The sequence below is a fragment of the Pongo pygmaeus genome, chromosome 12 (assembly GCF_028885625.2).
Source record: "Pongo pygmaeus isolate AG05252 chromosome 12, NHGRI_mPonPyg2-v2.0_pri, whole genome shotgun sequence".
In the NCBI taxonomy this organism is placed as follows: Eukaryota; Metazoa; Chordata; class Mammalia; order Primates; family Hominidae; genus Pongo; species Pongo pygmaeus.
Window position 1 is genome coordinate 32,019,032 of NC_072385.2, and position 22,233 is coordinate 32,041,264.

At 43.9% G+C, this 22,233-nt stretch overlaps 1 protein-coding gene across 5 annotated transcripts in view; it reads right to left on the reverse strand.

Annotated features, from left to right (window-relative positions):
* The window catches only part of LOC129028924 (mitogen-activated protein kinase kinase kinase kinase 4-like), a 178,990-nt gene extending 159,937 nt beyond the window's left edge, over positions 1–19,053 (reverse strand). For 2 of the 5 annotated variants that reach the window (XM_054474377.2, XM_054474378.2), the window contains exons 1-2: positions 18,618–19,049; positions 18,218–18,283 (exon numbers count right to left, since the gene is read on the reverse strand). In XM_054474377.2, coding sequence (XP_054330352.1) covers positions 18,218–18,283; positions 18,618–18,674 — 123 coding nt within the window. In that variant the 5' untranslated portion in view covers positions 18,675–19,049. Of the gene's footprint in view, positions 1–18,217; positions 18,284–18,617 lie in introns of all 5 variants that reach the window. The other 3 variants (XM_054474376.2, XM_054474374.2, XM_054474375.2) reach the window with 3 other exon arrangements.
* Positions 19,054–22,233: the final 3,180 nt, after the last annotated feature.

Genomic DNA, 22,233 nt, shown 5'->3' on the forward strand with positions numbered 1-22,233 from the left:
TGACTTCAGCTTCCAGAGAGATCCTAGAAGAGATTGACAGAAGAGCCACCACACTACCACACTGAGTACGCCCCAATCCAAATTACTGACCTACAAAAGTATGAACAAAGATGATGATGCTTATACAACATGAAGCCAGCAAGTTTCAGGCATGGTTTGCTACCCAGCAAAGGCTAACTGATATATTACCACCATCTGATGGGTTTACTGCCTTCTTAAACCCCATGAAAACACGAACTGTATCTTTTTTTTTTTTTTTTGCCAATTCTTTATCTCCATCATCTAGAATAGCATCTGTAGGTTTTTTTGTTTGTTTTTGTTTTTGTTTTGAGACGGAGTCTCGCTCTGTCGCCCAGGCTGGAGTGCAGTGACACAATCTCAGCTCCCTGCAAGTTCTGCCTCCCAGGTTCACACCATTCTTCTGCCTCAGCCTCCCGAGTAGCTGGGACTACAGGCACCCGCCACCACGCCCGGCTAATTTTTTGTATTTTTAGTAGAGACGGGGTTTCACCGTGTTAGCCAGGATGGTCTCTATCTCCTGACCTCGTGGTCTGCCCACCTCGACCTCCCAAAGTGCTGGGATTACAGGCGTGAGCCACCGCGCCTGGCCATCTGTAGTATTTTTGTGTTGAATGAATATACTAATGAATATGCCATTTATCTGATTAGAACAGCAGTCCCAACCTTTTTGGCACAGGGACCAGTTTCACAGAAGAAACTTTTTCCACGAAGGTGGGCGGGGGGTGGCAGTGGTGGGAGACAGTGACAGATCATCAAGCATTAGATCCTCAGAAAGAGTGTACAACCTAGATCCTTCATATGCACAGTTCACAAAGGGGTTCATGCTCCTTTGAGAATCTAATGCCACCACTGATCTGACAGGAGGTGGAGCTCAGGCAGTAATGCGAGCAATGGGGAGCGGCTATAAATACAGATAAAGCTTCAATCCCTTGCCCACTGCTTGCCTCCTGCTGTGGGGACTGGCTCCTATTAGGTCAAGGACCAGTACTGGTCTGAAACTCGGAAGTTGGGGACCCCTGGATTAGAAGACCCTATGTATTTTTCAGTTTAAAAAAACAAGGTTCCAAATTTTCAGGTTGAGTATCCCTAATCCAGAATTTGAAACCATTTGACAATCAACATGACTCTCAAACTAAATGTTCACTGGAGCATTTTGGATTTCAGACTTTTGGATTAGAGATATTATACCATTAAATATAATATGAACATTCCAAAATCCAAAAAAATCTGAACGACTTCTGGTCCCAAGCATTTCAGATAAGGGATATTCTACCTGTGTTAGTTAATAAATCATTAGCACTTTAGAGTAGTTATTTTCCATGTCTTCAGTACAAGAAAAACTTTACAGTACTGTTATGGGCTGAAACCGTGATCCCCCAAAAATTACTGACATGTTGAAACTCTCATCTCCAGTACCTCAGAAAGTGATTGAGACTTAGAAACAAGGCTTTTTGAAGAAGTGACTGAATTAAAATAAGGCTGTTAGAGTGAACCTTAATCCAATCTGACTGCTGTCCTTGTAAGAAGAAATCTGGACACAGACACCAGGGAGGGGTGCACAAAACGAAAGGCTGAGAAGGTGGCCATTTGCAAATGAGAAAAAGGAGCCTCAGGAAAAACCAACTCTGCCAACACCTCAATCTTGGACTTCTGTCCTTTAGAACTATGAGAAAATGATTTATATTACTGAAGCCCCCAGCCTGTGACATTTTGTTATGGCAGCCCTAACAGACTAATGCAGGTATGGAGTTCCCACACATTTGTTCTTCTGGGTCTTGAAGCCTCTTATTTTTACCACATTCTCTGAATAGTGAAAAATTATTGAGAGATTCATAGAAGAAAAGTTGGGTGGCAAGAATTTCTTAAGCTGGTTTTTTTAACTAGGAGAAGGTATCTTAGTTCCATGTACGTGTCTGATGAGTTCTGTGATTCCGAAGTGGACTGCAGCCTATGGAACAAATCTTAGATCCATTCTTTTACCAGAGAGTTTGAACAAGATAATCTTCAAGCCTCCTCCTAGCCCCAACATTCACGTATCAGAGTTTACATGGAAACTATCAGAATGTTCAGATGAATTCTGCATACGATTTAGAAAGAAATGTTCATTTCCATTTTGATTTACAGTTGGCTGGTATCAGTGTCGAACTTCTCAGGAAGGCTCGTTTTCTCATGGTTTTTTGATAAAGGGGAAGATAAGGTTCTTATAGTTATTTGAAGAAAATAAAATTATCATGATTAGTTATATAACATAATTCTAGAATATTATTTCTCACTGTATAGGGAGGGGTTTTCTAGCCGTTTTTGTCAAATAGCCTCTTTTGAAATATAAGAAAATTATGTTTCTTAACTATATAAATATGTTGCATAAAGATGGCATAACTTTTCTCAAAGTTAATTTCTCAACAAGTTTCTTCACAAGTACAGGAAATGCATTTTAGCGAAAACTTCCTTCCCTATAATTTATTCTAAACAGGTTGCTTGGACAAAATCTGTGTTCGGGTAGTTCCCTTTTACTAACATTTAATAAATAGTTACATGAAAATGGTTTTGAAAGTATAAGAATAATAACTATTAAACTAAACCTGAAAAGGCTTGATTGTTTAGCATTCATGTAGCACCATCAGACTTCCAACCTATCTTAAGTCACCACTGTTCCTTGAAGCAACGCTCTCTGGATTGGATTTGAGGTTTGTCTCTATTGTATGAGTGAGGTTCTAAGACAAAGATATTAAAATATTGGCTCTTGTCATAAGGCCATCTGAGGTTTCAGATTGTAAATGAAATGAAAAACTCCCTAGGTATTTGTTATTTTTGGTAGGATCAGATGATGGGAAATTAGAAAACTTTTTTTTTGAGATGGAGTCTCGCTCTGTCGCCCAGGCTGGAGTGCAGTGGCGAGACCTCAGCTCACTGCTACCTCCATCTGCCAGGTTCCAGCAATTCTCCTGCCTCAGCCTCCCGAGTAGCTGGGATTACAGGCACCCCCACCACGCCCATCTAATTTTTGTATTCTTAGTAGAGATGGGGTTTCACCGTGTTAGCCAGGATAGTCTCGATCTCCTGACCCCGTGATCTGCCCGCCTTGGCCTCCCAAAGTTCTGGGATTACAGGTGTGAGCCATCGCACCCAGCATTTTTTTTTTTTTTTTTTTTAAGACAAGGTCTCACTCTGTCACCCCAGGCTAGAGTGCAGTGGCGTGATCTCAGCTCACTGCAACCTCTGCCTCCTGAGTTCAAGCAATTCTCATGCCTCAGCCTCCCAAGTAGCTGGGATGACAGGCATGCGCCACCATGCCCAGCTCATTTTTTTGGTACTTTTAGTAGAGATGAGTTTCACCATTTGGCCAGCCTGGTCTTGAACTCCTGACCTCAAATGATCTGCCCACCTAAGCCTCCCAAAGTGCTGGGATTACAGGAATAAGCCACTACACTCAGCAGAGGGATTAAAAATTTTTTAATTGATCACTGTCAAACTGGAACACTGGGATAGCAAAGTAGCTTTTTACTTAAATATTTTAAGCACAATCAAGACTTTGGTTTAAGGCCGGGCGCAGTGGTTCACACCTGTAATCCCTGCACTTTGGGAGGACAAGGAGGCGGGTGGATCACCTGAGGTCAGGAGTTTGAGATCAGCCAAGGAGGCGGGTGGATCACCTGAGGTCAGGAGTTTGAGATCAGCCTGGCCAACATGATGAAACCCTGTCTCTACTAAAAATACAAAAATTAGCCAAGGTGTGGTGGCAGGCACCTGTAATCCCAGCTACTCAGGAGGCTGAGGCACGAGAACTGCCTGAACCCGGGAGGTGGAGGTTGCAGTGAGCCAAGATGGCGCCCACTGCACTCCAACTTGGGTGACAGAGTAAGACTCTGTCTCAAAAAAAAAAAAAATTTGGTTTAACAGAAACTTTTGATTAATCAACCCTTGAAGTTCAAAGTGAACTATCAATGTTCCAAGGCCAGAGTCTTTGATATTCCTCAACAAACAAATTTCTCAGCCTGGCGCAGTGGCTCACACCTGTAATTCCTGCACTTGGAGAGGCCAAGATGGGTGGATCACCTGAGATCAGGAGTTCGAGACCAGCCTGGCCAACATGGTGAAAATCCATCTCTACTAATAATAAATTAGCCAGGCATGGTGGTACACACCCGTAATCCCAGCTACTCAGGAGGTTGAGGCACAAGAATCACTTGAACCTGGGAGATGGAGGTTGCAGTGAGCCAAGATCATGCCACTGCCCTCCAGTCTGGGTGACAGAGGGAGATACTGTCTCAAAAAATAAAAAATAAAAAATAGGGCCGGGCGCAGTGGCTCACGCCTGTAATCCCAGCACTTTGGGAGGCCAAGGTGGGCAGATCACGAGGTCAGGAGATTGAGACCATCCTGGCTAACACGGTGAAACCCTGTCTCTACTAAAAATCCAAAAAATTCGCCGGGCGTGGTGGCCCACACCTGTAGTCCCAGCTACTCGGGAGGCTGAGGCAGGAGAATCACTTGAACCTGGGAGGCAGAGGTTGCAGCGAGCCAAGATCGCACCACTATACTCCAGTCTGGGCGACAGAGCGACACTGTCTCAAAAAATAAAAATAAATTAATAAATAATAAATAAAAGTAAAATGTACACTAAAAAACCATAAGGCCAAGTGGGTAGAAATGGAGGTATACCATAGTAAGGTATAATATCATTTGAAGGTAGACTATGGTAAGTTAAAAACATGTGCTACAAATCTAAAGCAACCTATAAAATAACCTAAGTAGAAGTTATAGGTAATAAGCCAGCAAAAGGAATCATTAGAAAGCAAAAAAAAAAAAAAAGGGCAAGACAGACTACCAATGAGATCAAGTCCTCAGCTGATAGAGCCAGCAAGAAAATAAACAGTATAAACACAAGAAAAAAATAAATAAGCATCCTATTTAAAATTCAACATTTAAGTCGCTTTTTTCATATAACAATAAGAATATATTTTCAGCTAATTAACTAGAAAACTAATGAAATGTCTAATACAATCTTGGAGTTGATGACTGACAAAGCCCTTGCTTATACAAAATAATGCAAAAAGAATTTCACACTTTGAAAGCCAGCATTAGTAACTACAAAGTCCCATTTTCCAGTATGATTAGAGAATGGTTAGAAATATCTCACTCAACATCAAAAAAAAGCCACAACATCATTTTACCTAATCGGAGTAGAAAAATAAAATTCTCTTTTGTCCATATTATCAAAGAGCAAGGCCAGGCCCAATGGCTCACGCCTGTAATTCCAGCACTTTGGGAGGCCGAGGCAGGTAGATCACTTGAGGTCAGGATTTGGAGACCAGCCTCAGCAACATGGTGAAAACCCATCTCTACTAAAAATACAAAAATCAGCCAGGCGTGGTGCTGCATGCCTGTTAATTCCAGCTACATGAGAGGCTGAGGCAGGAGAATTGCTTGAACCCTGGAGGCAGAGGTTGTAGCTCTGTCTTCAAAAAAAAAAGCAAAAAAACTTTACCTTTTAATTATTTTGTTATATAACCGGAACTACAGAAACTTATTAAAAACTATGTGAATATCACAAACCTGTACACCATTGTTCCCATTTTACAGAGGTCCCTTTCAGCCCTAACATCATGGGGATCAGCAGCTGAACAAAGCAGTCTCCCCATGTGTAATGTAGGGCAGAATGTGGCCTACTTCAGGCCAGCTGTTTACCGAATATTATTCCAGATATTGCTCATAAGACAATCTGAGGCCCGATGAAGGCCCCTCCTTCACCCATATGAGAATGTTCATGATGCTAACTTCTAACTGATACAGGAGATTCAAAAGCAAGGCGCACCAAACAGTGCAGATGTAGGAAGCAAGGCTTCCTGAGAGACAGCTGGCTCAAGGCAAACTGAATGGAGACAGTCAATTATCATAATCAATGGAACACACCCCTCCTATCTTTATTCAAAGTAGTATTAACCAAGATGATGAATCATCAGCTCAGTGGGTTGTTTTAACTCCTAGCAGACTGTTCACTGCTCCACATACATCTATGCCTCATCTAGAGCATCTGAATTGAAATCATAAAGCTTCACTGTGCATACCACCGTATCTGTTTTATCAGCTCTAACTTAGCTATCGTGTCACACACTCCCATAGGCTTCTGCTGTTCCCCATCTGCAATATCATCCTCTTTAACTGTGTGTTCATTTTCTGCCTTACATATTAGGCTATACGCTACACAAGGGCATGAGCTGACTGCCTTTCTTGTCCATTGTCACCAGTGAGCAAGCCTTGCATGGTGCCTGGCACATATTATAAACACATTAAGTACTAGTTAAATAAATAAAGGAAATCTTGACTAGCAGAGTAGGCTCAAAATATCTGTAGACAGTGAAACAAGAAACAGAAACCAAGCCTTGAAATCACTGAAGAGTAAAGAGCTGAACACCTGTCAGATTTTTCTGGGAATCAAGGAAGGGAACAAGAATAAATGAGAAAACGTGTACATATAGAGAACTAAGATGCTCTAATATGCCAAGTTCAAACTGGAATGGCCCTAGAATTTGAGTCATGCCCTAGCAGGTGAATCAATACACCCAACGAATTGTGTCACTTAAATGTACACACTCAACCGCAGGCAATATTCAGTGTCTAACCCAGGATCTCCAACAAATTATTAAGTACCTTGATGCACAGCCCTAACTCAGATAATATTCAGTCTTTGACATACCTCTCAAAATTGAAGTCATAAAACTACACACCAATTACATAAAGAGTCTCAGAAAAACTCAGTGGGGGAAGGGCTCTGGTAGTCAACAGTATTCTGTCACTGTCACGGCAAGTAAGAATGAAAGCTCTCCAATATAAGAATTTTCAAAAAGTAAACTATTACTTAACTTAATTTTATGTAATCTGAATGCAGTAAGGCCCTAACAGAAGGTATCACAAAAAAAACTTAAGAATAAAATAAAAGAAAAATACTCTGAAAAATACACTTGAAACAAATGAGCAAACTTATTTCCCCCAAAACACATAGCAAATCATTTATTTAACTTGGAATACATCCTTCTGACCAAAGATAACATATTTTGCTTTGTTTTTTTAAAATCCAGGCAAGACAATAGCTTCTGCTTGAGATAAAGGAAAACTGCAGTCTAGCATCACATGGTAAATATACAAGGGAATTCCCCCCAAAAATAGAAGGAAAAACCAGTTCGGCCTAGTTCCTAGTACCAGTGACCTCGCTGTTAGTGAATAGTTTGTCTTCATAGTGATAAGAAAGGAACTGTATTCATGTTTTTAAAAATGACTTAAGGCCAGGCGCAGTGGCTCACGCCTGTAATCCCAGCACTTTGGGAGGCCGAGGCGGGCAGATCACCTGAGGTGAGGAGTTCGAGACTAGCCTTGCCAACAGGGCGAAACCCCATCTCTACTAAAAATGCAAAAATTAGCTGGGCGTGGTAGCTCACACTTGTAATCTCAGCTACTTGGGAGGCTGAAGCAGGAGAATCACTTGAATTCAGGAGGTGGAGGCTGCAGTGAGCCGAGATTGTGCCACTGCACTCCAGCCTGGGCGACAGAGTGAGGCTCCATCTCAAAAAATAAATAAATAAACTCACAGTAATGACTAATAATAAGAGTGCGGAAGATAAAGGATTCAGGGATGCAAAACTTCCAACTGCTTTTCCCTCATCCAGACAGTCACTCAGGGTCATCAGAACCAAGCATTTGGTTACACTAAAGAGAAACAAGAAGACCCAAACAGATAAATTCCCCCTCCTTTCTCCCTTCTGTGGATGACTTAAGGTGCAGTTCCATCAACATCATGCCTATCAATTGGTTAACAGGTAAAAAATGTGGTACAACCATAGCCTAAAATTCAGCAATAAAAAGGAACAAAGAACCACACTGCTACATGGTCGAACCTCAAAAACATTAAACACAGGTGACCACACATTGTAGGATTCCATTTAAATGAAATGTTCAAAAAAGGCAAATTAATACTGACAGATTAGCAGTTGCCTGGGGCTCTGGGTTGGAATGGGGATTAACTGTAAATCACTACGAGGAATCTTATTGGCATGATCAAAGTGTTCCAATATTGATCTGTGGTGATGGTTGTGCCACTCAGTAAATTTACTAAATATCACTGAAATGCAAGCTTGAATTGGGTTAATTTCATAATACAGAAAATATACCTCAATAAAACTGCTTTAAAAAAAAATACTGCTGAACAAACTCCTCTATCTCTCAAAGGTTTGTTCAAAGCAGCAGCCAACATGGTAATTAATACCTATCATGGCACTCCTTGGCATCCTGCCTCACTTTCCTTATTCCTCATCCTCATCTCCCTCGGCTTGCACCTCCCAAATTAAGTATCTCTGACAGAGGTCACGCAGTAAGGTCACAGAGGTTACGCACTGCTTACCCTTGTTTTCATTTTTTATTTGTTGTTATTGTTATTGTTTGGTTGGTATTGTTATTGTTCTGTTGGTATTGTTATTGTTCTGGATGAAAAGAAACAAACACCTGAGCAAAACCCTAAGTCCAAAATCAAAGACACAACTGTTGGTTAAACATGGTGGACTGATCACATGAGTTATTAAGAATTAATTCCCATAAAAATGATTTTAAAGTAAACAAAAGAATAAAGATATAAAGGGGAAGAGAGGTAGTAGAGATCATTTCTATCAGGTTTTGACAGCTAAAAAGTGGATGGTGAGAGGCCGAGGTAGGCCGACCACTTTAGTCCAGTAACCTTGGCAAGATGGTCAAATACCATCTCTACTAAAAATTTTAAAAATTAGCTGGACATGGGCTGGGCGCGGTGGCTCACGCCTGTAATCCCACCACTTAGAGAGGCCGAGGCGGGCGGATCACAAGGTCAGGAGATAAGAGACTATCCTGGCTAACATGGTGAAACCCCATCTCTACTAAAAATACCAAAAAATAAAAAAATTAGCCAGGCGTGGCGGCGGACGCCTATAGTCCCAGGTACCCGGGAGGCTGAGGCAGGAGAATGGCATGAACCTGGGAGGCAGAGCTTGCAGTGAGCCGAGATTACACCACTGCACTCCAGCCTGGACGACAGAGCGAGACTCCGTCTCAAAAAAAAAACACTTAGCTGGATATGGTGGTGCACACCTGTAGTCCCAGCTATTCAAGAGGCTGATGTGGGAAGTTTGCTTGAGCCTAGGAGGTCGAGGCTGCAGTGAGCTGTGATCACACTACTGTACTGCAGCCTGGGGGACAGAGCAAAACTCTGTCTCAAGAGACACAGACAGGCAGACCAGGGGCAGTGGCTCATGCCTGTAATCCCAGCACTTTGAGAGGCCCAGGCAGGGGGATCACCTGAGGTCAGGAGTTCGATAACAGCCTGGCCAACACAGTCAAACCCCATTTCTACTAAACGTACAAATATTAGCCAAGCATGGTGGTCTGCACCTGCAGTCCCAGCTACTTGGGAGGCTGAGGCAGGAGAATCGCTTGAACCCACAAGACGGAGGCTGCAGTAAGCTGAGATGGCGCCACTGTACTCCAGCCTAGGCAACAGTGAGACTCTGTCTCAAAAAAAAAAAAAGATAAAATAAAAAGTGGATGGAGTAGTAACTAAGAGGTAAAAATTACAACCTAAGTGCCTACTAAGGATACCAAAAAGAAGTGAGACAGTTGGACCTACAAAACCCTGAGAAGGTCATCATTTGGAATAAACCAATACCAAGTGAGGTGCAAGGCCAAAATCAGAACTGATCAAAGTTTGCATATTTAGTGGTTGAAAGCCCCAGGTCCCCTTTCTCTGCCTTACACAGTCTGGTAACTGCCTCACATCACTCCATACCCACAGGAAACCAGAGATTTAGTCCCTAAAGAAATCGAAAGCAGTTATGTTCCAGACAAGCGGAGATGAGGCAGTAATAAGAAAAAGGGATCTTCAGCCATACAAGGACTTAAAACCTTAATACGCATACACCCTTTCTTTTAAAACTACTAGAGGATGTGCTTCAGGAAAATAATACAGTAAACCAAAAAGGAAAACTGCAGTATCCAGGAAACAGACATTCCAGGACAATAGCTACATGCCAGGTCCAGGGGCAACCATACCTGCACAGCTATGAGGAAACTCCAGGGAGAAAAAATTGAAATCAACAGGTTATCTGCAACAATAAATTATCTGACATGTGGTGTTAAATTAAGCATTTGGAAAATGTGATAAAGACTAAACTTTGCTAGGCATTTGTTATACCTTTTAGGGTATCTGAGGAGGAAGATGATGATAGGTACAAAGAAAACTAAGCAAATGAAAAACTAAAAGCGATGTGGGGGCAGGGGTGTTGTTTAAAAAAGGAAATGTAATCATATGAGACTGTTTAGCTCACATATAAATGGTATTTACATAGTCATGATAAAAGAAACAACTATCACTTTAACCCAAAATTACAGTATGCCCACTTAAGGGAGGCAGCAAGTATAGGAGTTAAATATTCAACTACTATTGAACTAACTAGTTCAATAACTACAACTACTGCTAGAGAAAGTCAATAAATGTATAAAACTGATAAATGAAGAAATAGCCACATAAGTACATAATTTAGAAATATAGCAATAAATTTCAGATGTAGCAGCTAAAAGCACTGAAAACAGATGCTTGTGGAGAACAGGATGACTCCGACTTTTGGTATGAGCACTTTAGTATCATTTGATTATAACTATCGATTCATAACTGGTAAGTTAAGGCCCTATTTATCATATGAAGGATTTTTTAAAGTTATAATGTAAAAGTGGGGTTTTTCTTTCATTTATTTAAATTTAATAGGATAACTTGTTCATATTTAGCCATATCTGAGGCAGTTCCAAAGCACAGGGGTCAAAGACGTTTTGGCACTAAAGCATAAAGCTGTAAGCAGCACCTGCTCTAGCTCCCCAATGTTCAAAGGGTGGGAGAACCAACTACTAGGCACAAACGACAGTCCTCAATTCTCCAGCTCACTAACACACCAACCACCCAGAGTTTACTAAGAGCCCTGCTACAAATTCAATCCTGCCAGTTCAGTGTTCCTGAAAGTGTGGTCTGCTGACCACAGCAAGGTCATTTCTGAAATGAGAAGTATATAAAACCTTTTATATCACCTGAGTTTCTTATACTTTTTTAAAAAGAAAACAAAAACGAAAACTTTTACAGCAAAATTTGACAGGGGAAAAATGTCTTTTGATTCTACCAGTAAAAAAAGTAGACTGATATTCTATATGTCTACCTTTTCATTTCACTTTTCATTTGTTTTTACTGTAATTTAAAGCACAGAGAAGCCCTGCTGATGAGGTTGAGCCATTTAAAATGAACACATTGCAGTATGTGCTGTTTCCATGTGTCGGTGCATTCATTGTGTCTGAACACAAGTGTGCTGGGCAGGGGACCCAGGGAGATGCAGACAACACAGAATGTATGACTGACATCCCACATCTGGCATTTTGTGTCCATCCCCCTGTTTTTCTTGAGTTCCATAAGGGTAGATATATCATCTGCTTCATTTACCACTGTGTATCTAACTCTCAGAACAGGGCCCAGCACACATCCACAGTACCTGCATGAAACCACCCTTATATGGTTAATCGTTTTTCACTTTTGTCTCCCCAATTTAGTTATACCTAATGCTATCTAGATATCAAAGTTTGTAAGAGTCCAGTTTTTAAAACGGGATGTCCTAAAACTTATCATTGTGATCATTCCTTAGAGATTCTTACAGAAAAAAACTACGTCCTAATGAATCACTTTATTAATTACTCAACCCAAGAGGCAGCTTTTCTGAATAATACTCACCAACTCTTATTACTGAACCTGCTCCATAACAAAAGAACAAATTCTGTTTGGTGAGCAGTGATATAACATTATAAAACCTAACAACCATTGCTGCCACAATGGTCACTGGTAATAAATATAAGATTACCTTGGCCTTCTCCATTTTCTTCCTAGTCATCTTTCCCTGTATGTCTAAAAACTTTACCCTGACTCAAGCTCGAGACCAGCCTGGCCAATATGGTGAAACCCCATCTCTACTAAAAATACAAAAATTAGCCAGACGTGGTGGCGTGCACCTGTAGTCCCAGCTACTCAGGAGAGTCGCTTGAACCTGGGAGGCGGAGCTTGCAGTGAGCTGAGATCGCACCACTGCACTCCAGCCTGGGCAACAGAGCTAGACACCGTCTCAAAAAAAAAAAAAATATATATATATATATATATACACATATATATACACACACATAAAATATTGGTTAAGAAAAAAGGCAAAATACGAATTGAGTTTGCAGCTAGGCAAATGAATGTATATTTGTCACAAAGTTTCAAGCTGTAAGGAGTTAAAAACCCATCATCAGCAGGGTTTTGTTTGGTAGTTGGCTTTTCTGTAGAGCTTTTGATGTTTCAGTTAGTAAAACAGTTTTTGAAAGTAAGGGTTGAAACTCTTTAAGAGAGCAGGGCTTGCTCAACAGGGCTGGCTTCCTCCCACCTTGCCCAAGTCCAGAATCTTCCAGCATGAAGGAAATCTATGTCTCAGAACAAGCCTGAACATGCCTCCCAGTGGCAGATCAGCTGACACAATCTCCTCCTAATGAAAACATCTAGTTCTACAAAATTCATTTTGCCCCAGTGGATGTCTTTACCTCCAATTAAGAACAAGAGATACTATACTTAAAAGGTAACACTTAGAGAATCCCTCACAAAAGTTTAAGTACTTGCTCCAAAATGCAAATTTTTTTATTTTTTCTTTTTGGAGGAGTCTGGCTCTGTCGCCCAGGCTAGAGTGCAGTGGTGCCATCTCGGCTCACTTCAACCTCCACCTCCTGGGGAAGTTCAAGCAATTCTTCGGCCTCAGCCTCCCGGGTAGCTGTGACTAGAGGTACGCGCCACCACACCTGGCTAATTTTTGTATTTTTAGTAGAGATGGGGTTTCACCATGTTGACAGGCTGGTCTTGAACTCCTGACTTTGTGATCGACCCGCCTCAGCCTCCCAAAATGCTGGGATTACAGGTGTGAGCCACTGCGCCCGGCCCCTAATGATTTTTAAAAGCCAGACAATCCATATGGCACTTTACCACTGAGCAATCGAAAGCAATTTTAGCACTTTAACCACCCCGCCCCTGCCTTTTTTTTTTTTTTTTTTTTGAGACAGAGTCTCATTCTGTTGCCCAGGCTGGAGTGCAGTGCCATGATCTCAGTTCTCTGCAACCTCCGCCTCCTAGGTTCAAGCGATTCTCCCGCCTCAGCCTCCCAAGTAGCTGGGATTACAGGCATATGCCACCATGCCCGGCTAATTTTTTTATTTTTTTAGTAGAGATGGGGTTTTGCCATGTTGGCTAGGCTGGTCTCCAACTCCTGACCTCAGGTGATCCGCCCATCTCGGCCTCCCAAAGTGCTGGGAATCCCAAAGCTCCTCCTAATACTGCGAGCAAACCGTGTACCCACTTAAAGGGACATGCCAAAGCCTGCAGAGAACGAGTGAATTCAACAAGTTAAACCTAGCAAAGAGTAATGCCCAAGTATCCACCCCAACCTCTCCTCCTCTCTACCACCACTGCCACTATCCTGCCTCGGCCTTCACCTCCAGTCACTGGACCACTTGCCCAAGGCCAACCATCTTACCAGCTCCTTCCCAACACACATCTGGATCAAGTCCCCTACTCTAAGGGATCCCCAATTCCAACAAAATCTTTCAGTGACTCCTCAATGCTTAAAGAAGATGTCTCTCCTCAAGTCCAAATAATACCTCCTTGAAATTCCCACCACTCCCTAACCTTTCTACCATTCCCAAAGGTCACTCTTAGCCCTACTGCCACACACAAACACCTCTCCCCTCCCTTTCTTCAATAAATGAGGGGTCTACCATTAGCACAGTGTCAAATGAGCGTCGAATGAGCAAACTCTTAGCGTTAGCTCCCCTTACCATCAAGGTCTTTCGGCCTAGAGTACCCTTGTCCTCAATCTCCAAGGTCCACATTGTACCCTTCCTCCAATGACAAGATCAGAATGCGTCAGTCTTCCATAAAATCTATGGTCCCTCCTTTGAGTGAACCTTGATTTCAGACATTTTACCTGCTGGATTCTAAACTCCCTGACTTCCACATTACTGTTACTGGATTTCCCCTCTGTCAGTCCTTCCAAGACTCAGAATTGTCCTCAGGCTGGCAATCTTCCTTTTTTTTTTCTTTTTTTTTTTTGAGACAGAGTTTCACTCTTGTTGCCCAGGCTGGAGTGCAACGGCACAATCTCGGCTCACTGCAATTTCCACTTCCCAGGTTCAAGTGATTCTCCTGTCTCAGCCTCCTGAGTAGCTGCGATTACAGGCACCCGCCACTACACCCGGCTAATTTTTCGGTATTTTTAGTAGAGACGGGGTTTCACCATGTTGGCCAGGCTGGTCTCGAACTCCTGACCTCAGGTGATCCGCCCACCTGCGCCTCTCAAAGTGCTGGGATTTACAAGCGTAAGCCACCGCGCCTGGCTGACAATCTTTTATTCAAGACATTTGGAACACCAGCCATCACATGCTCACAAAATGCAAAATAACAGTAGTTACCCCAAAAAGAACACAAAAATGGTCAAATAAATATTTAAAATAACAATAAGGCCGGGTGCAGTGGCTCATGCCTGTATACAATCCCAGCATTTTGGGAGGCCAAGGCGCGCACATCACTTGAGGCCAGGAGTTCAAGACCAGCCTAGCCAACATGGTGAAACCCCATCTCTATATACAAAAATTAGCTGGGCATGATGGCACGCACCTGTAATCCTAGCTACTCAGGAGGCTGAGGCAGGAGAATCACTTGAACCCGAGAGACGGAGGTTACAGTGAGTGGATATGGTGCCACTGCACTCCAGCCTGGGCAACAGAGCAAACCTCCGTCTCAAAATAAAATAACAATAAAATCCAAAATAACATGGAAACAAACTTGATTTATTTCTGGTTTTAATTTTTCACACTATTATTCTTCTCATTGATCATACCAGACACTTCTTTTATAAATATATGGTACTCTGAATGTAACCTTGTGAAGAGAAATTTACAATTTTAAGTTTATGAGTATCCATCTCTCAAAAACCTAAGAGTGAAAATAAATTTCTCTAAACAGAATATACCCTGTTTTTCACCTCCTTCTTTTAAGATGAAGTTACATACTGTTCAACTATACCAGACCATATACCACTGTTGTCAGAGACACAGAAAATTAGAAGTTACCCCGAAAAAACTGGATCAAGTCCCCTACTCTCAGGGATCCCCAATTCCAACAAAACCGTTCAGTAGCTCCTCAATGCTTAAAGAAGATGTCTCTCCTCAAGTCCAAATAACATCTCCTTGAAATTCCCACTACTCCCTAACCTTTCTACCACTCCCAAACGTCACTCTTAGCCCTACTGCCACACACAAACACCTCTCCCCCTCCCTTTCTTCCATAAATGAGGGGTCTACCATTAGCACAGTTTTGCAGGGGAGTCGTTCGCCCCAAAAGAAGCTATTTCATACGACATATCAAATCTCGGAAAACTCTCTCTTTTCAACTCACTCACTTCATGTAAATATAGTTGCCTCAAAATAAGCAACCTCTGCGCTAATGAAAAATAGAAAATATGACACTAAAATAAATTAGGACAAGTTGTTCAGCTTACAGTTTTTACCTGAAATTATGTTTAAAAATAAAGACCTTTTTATAAATAACAATTCAGCAACAAATATTTTTTGAACTTTAATGCTATTCATCCTAATGGATGTTTACCAGCAATAAACAAACTCTAAAGTGTTAATAATGTAATCCCAAATCTACCACAAGCAAATCATACCAACAAAAATCCTAAATTAACTCCTACGCATAATTGTAAATGGTTCTAGAAATTAAATAGTCAAAAAGAGGAAAAAAGAGATGTTCTGCTATTTTCACCACCTCTAAGATTGAAGTTCCCGGTACCTGCTTGTAAACATTAAAGAACTTCTTGTTATAGTAAAAAAAAACATTTTACTGATGTATGAGACAATCAGGAAAACGTTAACAGTGAATATATGACATTTTGCTAAGCGTGATAACAACAATGTGATTGTGTAAAAAAGAAACATTCTAAAGTATTTACAGATGAAATGGCATTTGGGGTTTACATTAAAATAAAGGAGGAGAAGAAGAATACAGATGAGACAAGATTAGTCATCTGCTGATAAACTGAGCTCTCTAGTCTTTATGTTTGAAATTTTGCATAATAATATAAAAATGTAACTGCTTATGAGCAAAATCTCAGGCACTATTTTGTTCTGGACTGTAGGCAACTTTTGCACAGATTTAATTCCCTAGGTTTGCATAATTAGAGAAATTCTCAACTTGTACCGACTTTGTAGTCAGAGAGCGGTGTCATGCCAGTATCCCAAATACCTGCCAAACGTAGCGCTCAGCAAACCTAGTTCAAAAGCTCGGGAAGGTTGGGGGGAATGGAACCAAAATGGCAAGAGGGGAAATAACAATGAACCTGACTAAACTCTTACCATAAACAGCTCCCACCTCTTAAAACCAATAAAGACAAACTGGGGTTTCATTCTTTCCCTTCTCTTAAGGTTTAAAGACTATATCGCCTTCTAGCTTACTTCTCTACCCTTAACATCCATACTGACCAAATAAGACACAAACAATCCAACTACTGTGTAGCCAGGTCAAAAACAAGTTCTGGCTAATTCACCTGGAAGACTACAATCACCACTTAGATTTGGCGAGAAAAAACTGGGTTAGAAAAAAAATGACTGGTGCTTAAACAAACAACAGACCGGGGAGAATGTCTTTTAGCCAGTTACCAACCACTCAGTGAGCTGCAACACAATCTTTTCCAAAATTTTCCAAAGCCTTCCAAATTCAGTTGAGCCGGGCAAGCTGAGTTAACGGGGCTCTCTTTCAAATTCAAAAATCTGGCCCCGGCCCCAACAGTTAACCAACGAAACACAAGCTAATACACTTGAGATCACCTAAGAATACTGACCCAAGTTCGGACCACAGTCCAGTACAGTATACTACCCAGGCTAGAAGTCTAGGCTAAGGAGAGGCGTTCAAGTGATAGATAAACTCTACTCACAACGCAGAAAAGACACAATAAGATCCACACTTAATCTAGCCTAAGAAAAGGTCTACAGTCGGCTTCCAACCCCCCCAACTCCACCCATTTTTAATGAGACAATGACAATTCTTCACGGTGAACCACAGAGCCCTGCTTCCCTAACCTTGTACCGACTGTAATAGAACACACCCCTAGTGCAGATTAAACTTTTGGAAAACGTTCAGTAATGAGAAACAAATCAAGACAGGAAGAATTTAACATTCCGTTCTGAATTTTCAAGGCCTGCGCCTCCATTCCCTACATATCTTTCATAATCTCTAGACTGTACAATGTATAAAATGAACACTGTTAGTCACATCAGGTGTCAGCTACTCAGCGTAGACTCAGTCTCCAGATTTGCTAGTTTCATTTATCGCTGGGGTGGAGGGTGGGTGTTAAAATTTTTTAAAAAGAGAAAGACCTGGGTGGGTGTGAAACCAGGGCATCCTCTATATTCTCTTCGCTCTCCGTCATTTCTGTTTCAATTACACAGCTGTCAAACAGGTTATTCCTGGAATTCAGATTTTATAATCCCCACACTGTAATTCTTCCTGCTGCTGTTGCCCAAACACACACTCCTCCCTGCTTCCCCAAAATACGTATCCATCAATAGAAAGGATGACACCCAGTTATAAAGTATTCCCAGGTAACGCCAAACTCCCCACCTTGAGCAACTGGCAAGCACTGAGTGGAGGCTGAAACATGATGACAATTTTCACGATGGCCAAAGCAGTGGTTTAGGATCGTCAGAGGCAAGGCCCGCCTCCACTGTATTTTAATTTACACACAAACTCAGAAGGCCAGATTTGGGGAAAAAAAGAAAAAATTCAGGTTGTCTTATTTTTTAAAAATGCTTTTCCATTTTATTGAAGTAAAGTGCATGCCTAAGAGTGTAGCTTATTTCCTTATCTCAAAGCCAGGAAATGAGGTCTTTTAAGGCCAGTCTGAATATAAACTCAGTGTGCAAAAACAGAGGGACTGCAAGGCGAAACCCCTCTCCCAACTTTGGCCAAGCGGCGTGGCCTCCAGTCAGCAGCATGTTTATCACCCTCTCCTCGTCCCCCAACAAGAAGTTTTCACATGCCACGGGAAACAAAGAAGGCGCCCACACCGACCTTATAGACTTGTCCATAGGTGCCATTTCCAACCACTTCCACCAGCTCAAAAATCCCAGCAGGATCCTGGAGAGGAAGGAGGGGAGGGGTTATCATTTTAAAAAAGCCAAAAAAATGAATAAATCAGGCAGGGCAGTTGGAGAGAAAGGGCGGTGACAAAAGAGGTGGGCTTCGCCCCGCGCGGTCCCCCAGCGCCCGGGGGTCGCGCGGCGGGCTCGGGGCGTGGGGGCGGTGGAGGGTAGCGCCCGCCCCGCACCAGCCCGCACAGGCAGACAAAGGGGCCGCCGCGCCCGCGGCTCTGCCCACGGCGGCGCCCGAGCGCCCGCCCGACCAGGGCGCGGCCCCGGCTGCCGGCTGCCGGCTGCCCGCTCCCCGCGCGCCCGCTCGCGGGCCCACTCACCCGCAGGGAGGAGAGATCGATGTCCACCAGACTTTTTGCAGGGGAGTCGTTCGCCATTTTCCCTTTTTGCCACCAAAAAACAAATAACAATAAATGTCTCTGTCGCTCTGTGTATCTCAGCCGCAGACCAGGCCGCCGACCGCGCTCCTCGCGCTGCAGCCGGGCCGGCCCGGTACTCTCCTCGCGGGGCCGGGGGCGGCGGCGGCGGGCTCGGCTGCGCTCTCGGGGCTCTCGGCCGGCCGGGCCGCGCGGAGGGCGGACGGAGCGTGTGCGGGCGGCGGCGGCGCTCACACCATGGCGCGGGGCCGGCCGTCAGGCCCCCGGGCGTCGCCCGCCGCCTCAGGCCCCGGCGCCCGCGCCCCGCGCCGCGCGCCTCGAGGACGGGCCCGGAGCGTGGGGCCGCGGCGGCGCCGAGAGTTGAGCGAGTGAGCGCGAGGCAGCGAGACAAAGATAACCCGGGAGGCGGAGGCGGAGGCGGGGAGCGAGGTGGGGAGGGAGGGGGCGGCGGCGGCGCTGGAGGAGGAGAAACGGGACACCAAAAATATATTCTGAGGAGAGAGAAAACAGCTCCCCCTTTCCTCCTCAGGCAGGAAAAACGGGCGGAAACGCACTCACACCCCGAGCCCTGGCGGGGAGGGCGCGGGCCGAGGCGCCCGCGCGGCGTGAATATTCATCAGGGGTGGGGCCCGAACAATGGCCGCGCCGGCGGGCAGCGCGGGCAGCGGCCCCGACACGACGCCCAGCGCCCAGGGTGCGGCCTCGGCGCTCGACCCCGCACGGCGCTCCCGAAAACAGCAGGAGCGGGGAGGAAACGGGCTGGGATTTCCCCGGGGAGGAGCTGGGGTGGGGAAACGCCCCTACCTCGCGCTAACAACAAATGACATGAAACTGAGATGGACCGACACTAAGAGGCCGTGGACCCTCGCGTTTCCCAGGGCAAGGGTGTGTCCCGCCGGCCGCGCCCCGGCTCTAGAGGGACCCGAACCGGGTGTTGCGGAGCGGAGGAGGGGCCTCCCTCGATCCTCGCCCCCTCCTCGCCCCATTCGCCCCATCCCCCACTCTCCCACCCGCTAGAGAGGAGACCCTTAAGTCCTTCGTTTCCGGCTTCCCTGCACGGTTTTCTTTTCCTTTCTCTGCTTTTGCAGGCTAAATGTGTGGTACGGTTGTGGTTGTAGTTGTGGGATTAGCTGAGCATCGCTGGGCTGCCCGGCCATATCCAAAACAGCTCCTGTAATTGTCTGGCGCTGCGCTCCTGGCTGCGCTCGGTAGGTGAGCACTGTGTTTGGGGCCCTTAGTACCAACCCGCGTTTTGTAACCTGGAGATCACTAAGGATCAACCAACAGGTTTCTTCCGGCAACCTCGGAAGCCAGTCGGTAGTTAGGCACTTTAATGCCAGTGAATCAACAGTCATTTATATCGCATTCCTCCACCGTCCAAAAACTTTTCAGTGGTTCCCTGTTACCTCACAGGTGTTCTCAAAACGTGAGTGCTTCAGGCAAAGTGCCAATTGCCTGGCCCTGCCTCCTGAGTTCTCGTTTCAGGAGGTCTGCAATGGGCCTGAGAATGTGCATGTGTAAGTTCTCAGTGTAGCTAACGTCGCTGTTACAGGGATCACTGGTTGACAACGGTGGCCTCCGGCTATTCATGATTGGATTTTCATAAACATCACCATCATCATCTACCAATTCTTATGCACATACTGTGTCTCCCCCACACAAACGCGTTGTGCGGAGTGCTTTACACACAGCAGTCTATTTACAGCCTTGAAGGAATGTTATCCTCCTTTTAGGTAAGGAAAGCAAAGTACTGAAAGATAAGGAGTATGTCCAAATTCCTTAAAAGCACAGCCTGGAAGTGGAGCAGGGATTTTCACCAGGTTAGCCTGTTCCCAAAATCCAGATCTCTGATTCAGCCAAGTTAGCTCTACCCGGAATATGTATAGCACTCTCCTGCTTCCCAACAGTTTGGTTTCTGAAATTTTTGACTATGAGAGAATCCCTGGTAAGGGTAAAATATATTGAGGGGCTCCTGGTATCCATTTATAAGGAAAATTATAGTAACCAAGTATTCCTATGAATGTATTGGTGCTTCTAGATAATTTTGGTTTTTGTCAGCAGCAATGGCATTATCTATGAGTGTAAATAAAATAATTTACTCAGAGAACTAGACAGAAATACATCTGAACTTTCAGGCTATCTTACTATTGATAACATTGTTTTTTGTTTGTTTGTTTGTTTTGAGACAGAATCTTGCTCTGTCACCCAAGCTGGAGTGCAGTGGAGTGCTCTCAGCTCACTGCAACCTCTGCCTCCTGGGTTTCAGCAATTCTCCTGCCTCAGCCTCCCCAGTAGCTGGGACTACAGGTGCCTGCCACCATGCCCAGCTAATTTTTTATTTTTAGTAGAGACAGGGTTTCACCATGTTGGCCAGGCTGCTCTCGAACTTCTGACCTCAGGTGATCTGCCCACCTCGGCTTCCCAAAGTGCTGGATTACAGGCATGAGCCACCATACCTGGCCTATTGGTAACATTTTAATAGTGTTTATTATTAATAATAGATGATACAATGTGCTAAGTCCTTCACATGTATTATCTCATTATTCTGCTCTTAATTCCAAATGACACTCCATTATTCCCACTTCATATGTTAGAAAACCAGCCCTTAAAAAAGTTAAGTAACTTGCTCACTATGCACAACTAGACCTGATGCAGAAACACCAGGGTCCCTTCCAAAGCAGCCTCCTTCCACAGGTTCAACTCCAAACCCATGATATTGAAGCCTACCTCACACCACCCCTTCCTCTCCATCTATCCAAATTTCTTCATCACCTCAAGCCCATCTCAAAATCATCTCTTCCTTCTCCTATAGGCTTTCTTTAAATCTATCTCTCTCCTAAGTTGCTATGTCTATATCGCCATTGTGACCGTTATCTCCCACTTTAGAGTCATTACCTATTCTGGAAGTGCCTACACAGTGCAAGGCACTGGCTTAGCCATTGCCTGGGATGTCAGGAAGATCAAGACAGCCTACCCTCAAAGAGCTTACACACTGATAATGGGCATAAGACAGCTTCATAAATAACCATAGTACAAAGCAGAACAGTGTAGATTTTAGCAAGCTAGAAAGAGTACTAAACAGGTCTAGTGGAAAGTATGCTGGATTTGGGGCAAAATTGAACCGGGTTTGAACCCTAGTTATTGGTCAGTTGTGCAACCTTGCATGTGTTTCTTCTGAGCCTCCCTTTCCTGCTCTGCATATCAGATGAAGACTGGAAATGAGAAGAACAAGCAAGAGGCAAGAGCCTATGCCAGGGTAATAAAGGGTGACGGGAGATATTAATATAAGAGGTCTTGAGACAGTAGATTCTCTAAGGCTTGGCGTCTGATACGATGCCAGAAGGCAGTTTAGAAAAGAAGGCAAGAGATTTGTTTGTGGTTCAGAGCTTGGGAGGATGTCCACACTTGGGAGGATGCTGTCACAACAGAGTAAAGGATGGGAATTACTAAATGGTAGCGATAAAGGAAGATTTAGTTTTGAACCCAAACCAAAGTTAATTACCTTTTCATGCAAGAGCAGTGTACACATGCCCAGCTTGAAACTCCACTCTAGCGCCCA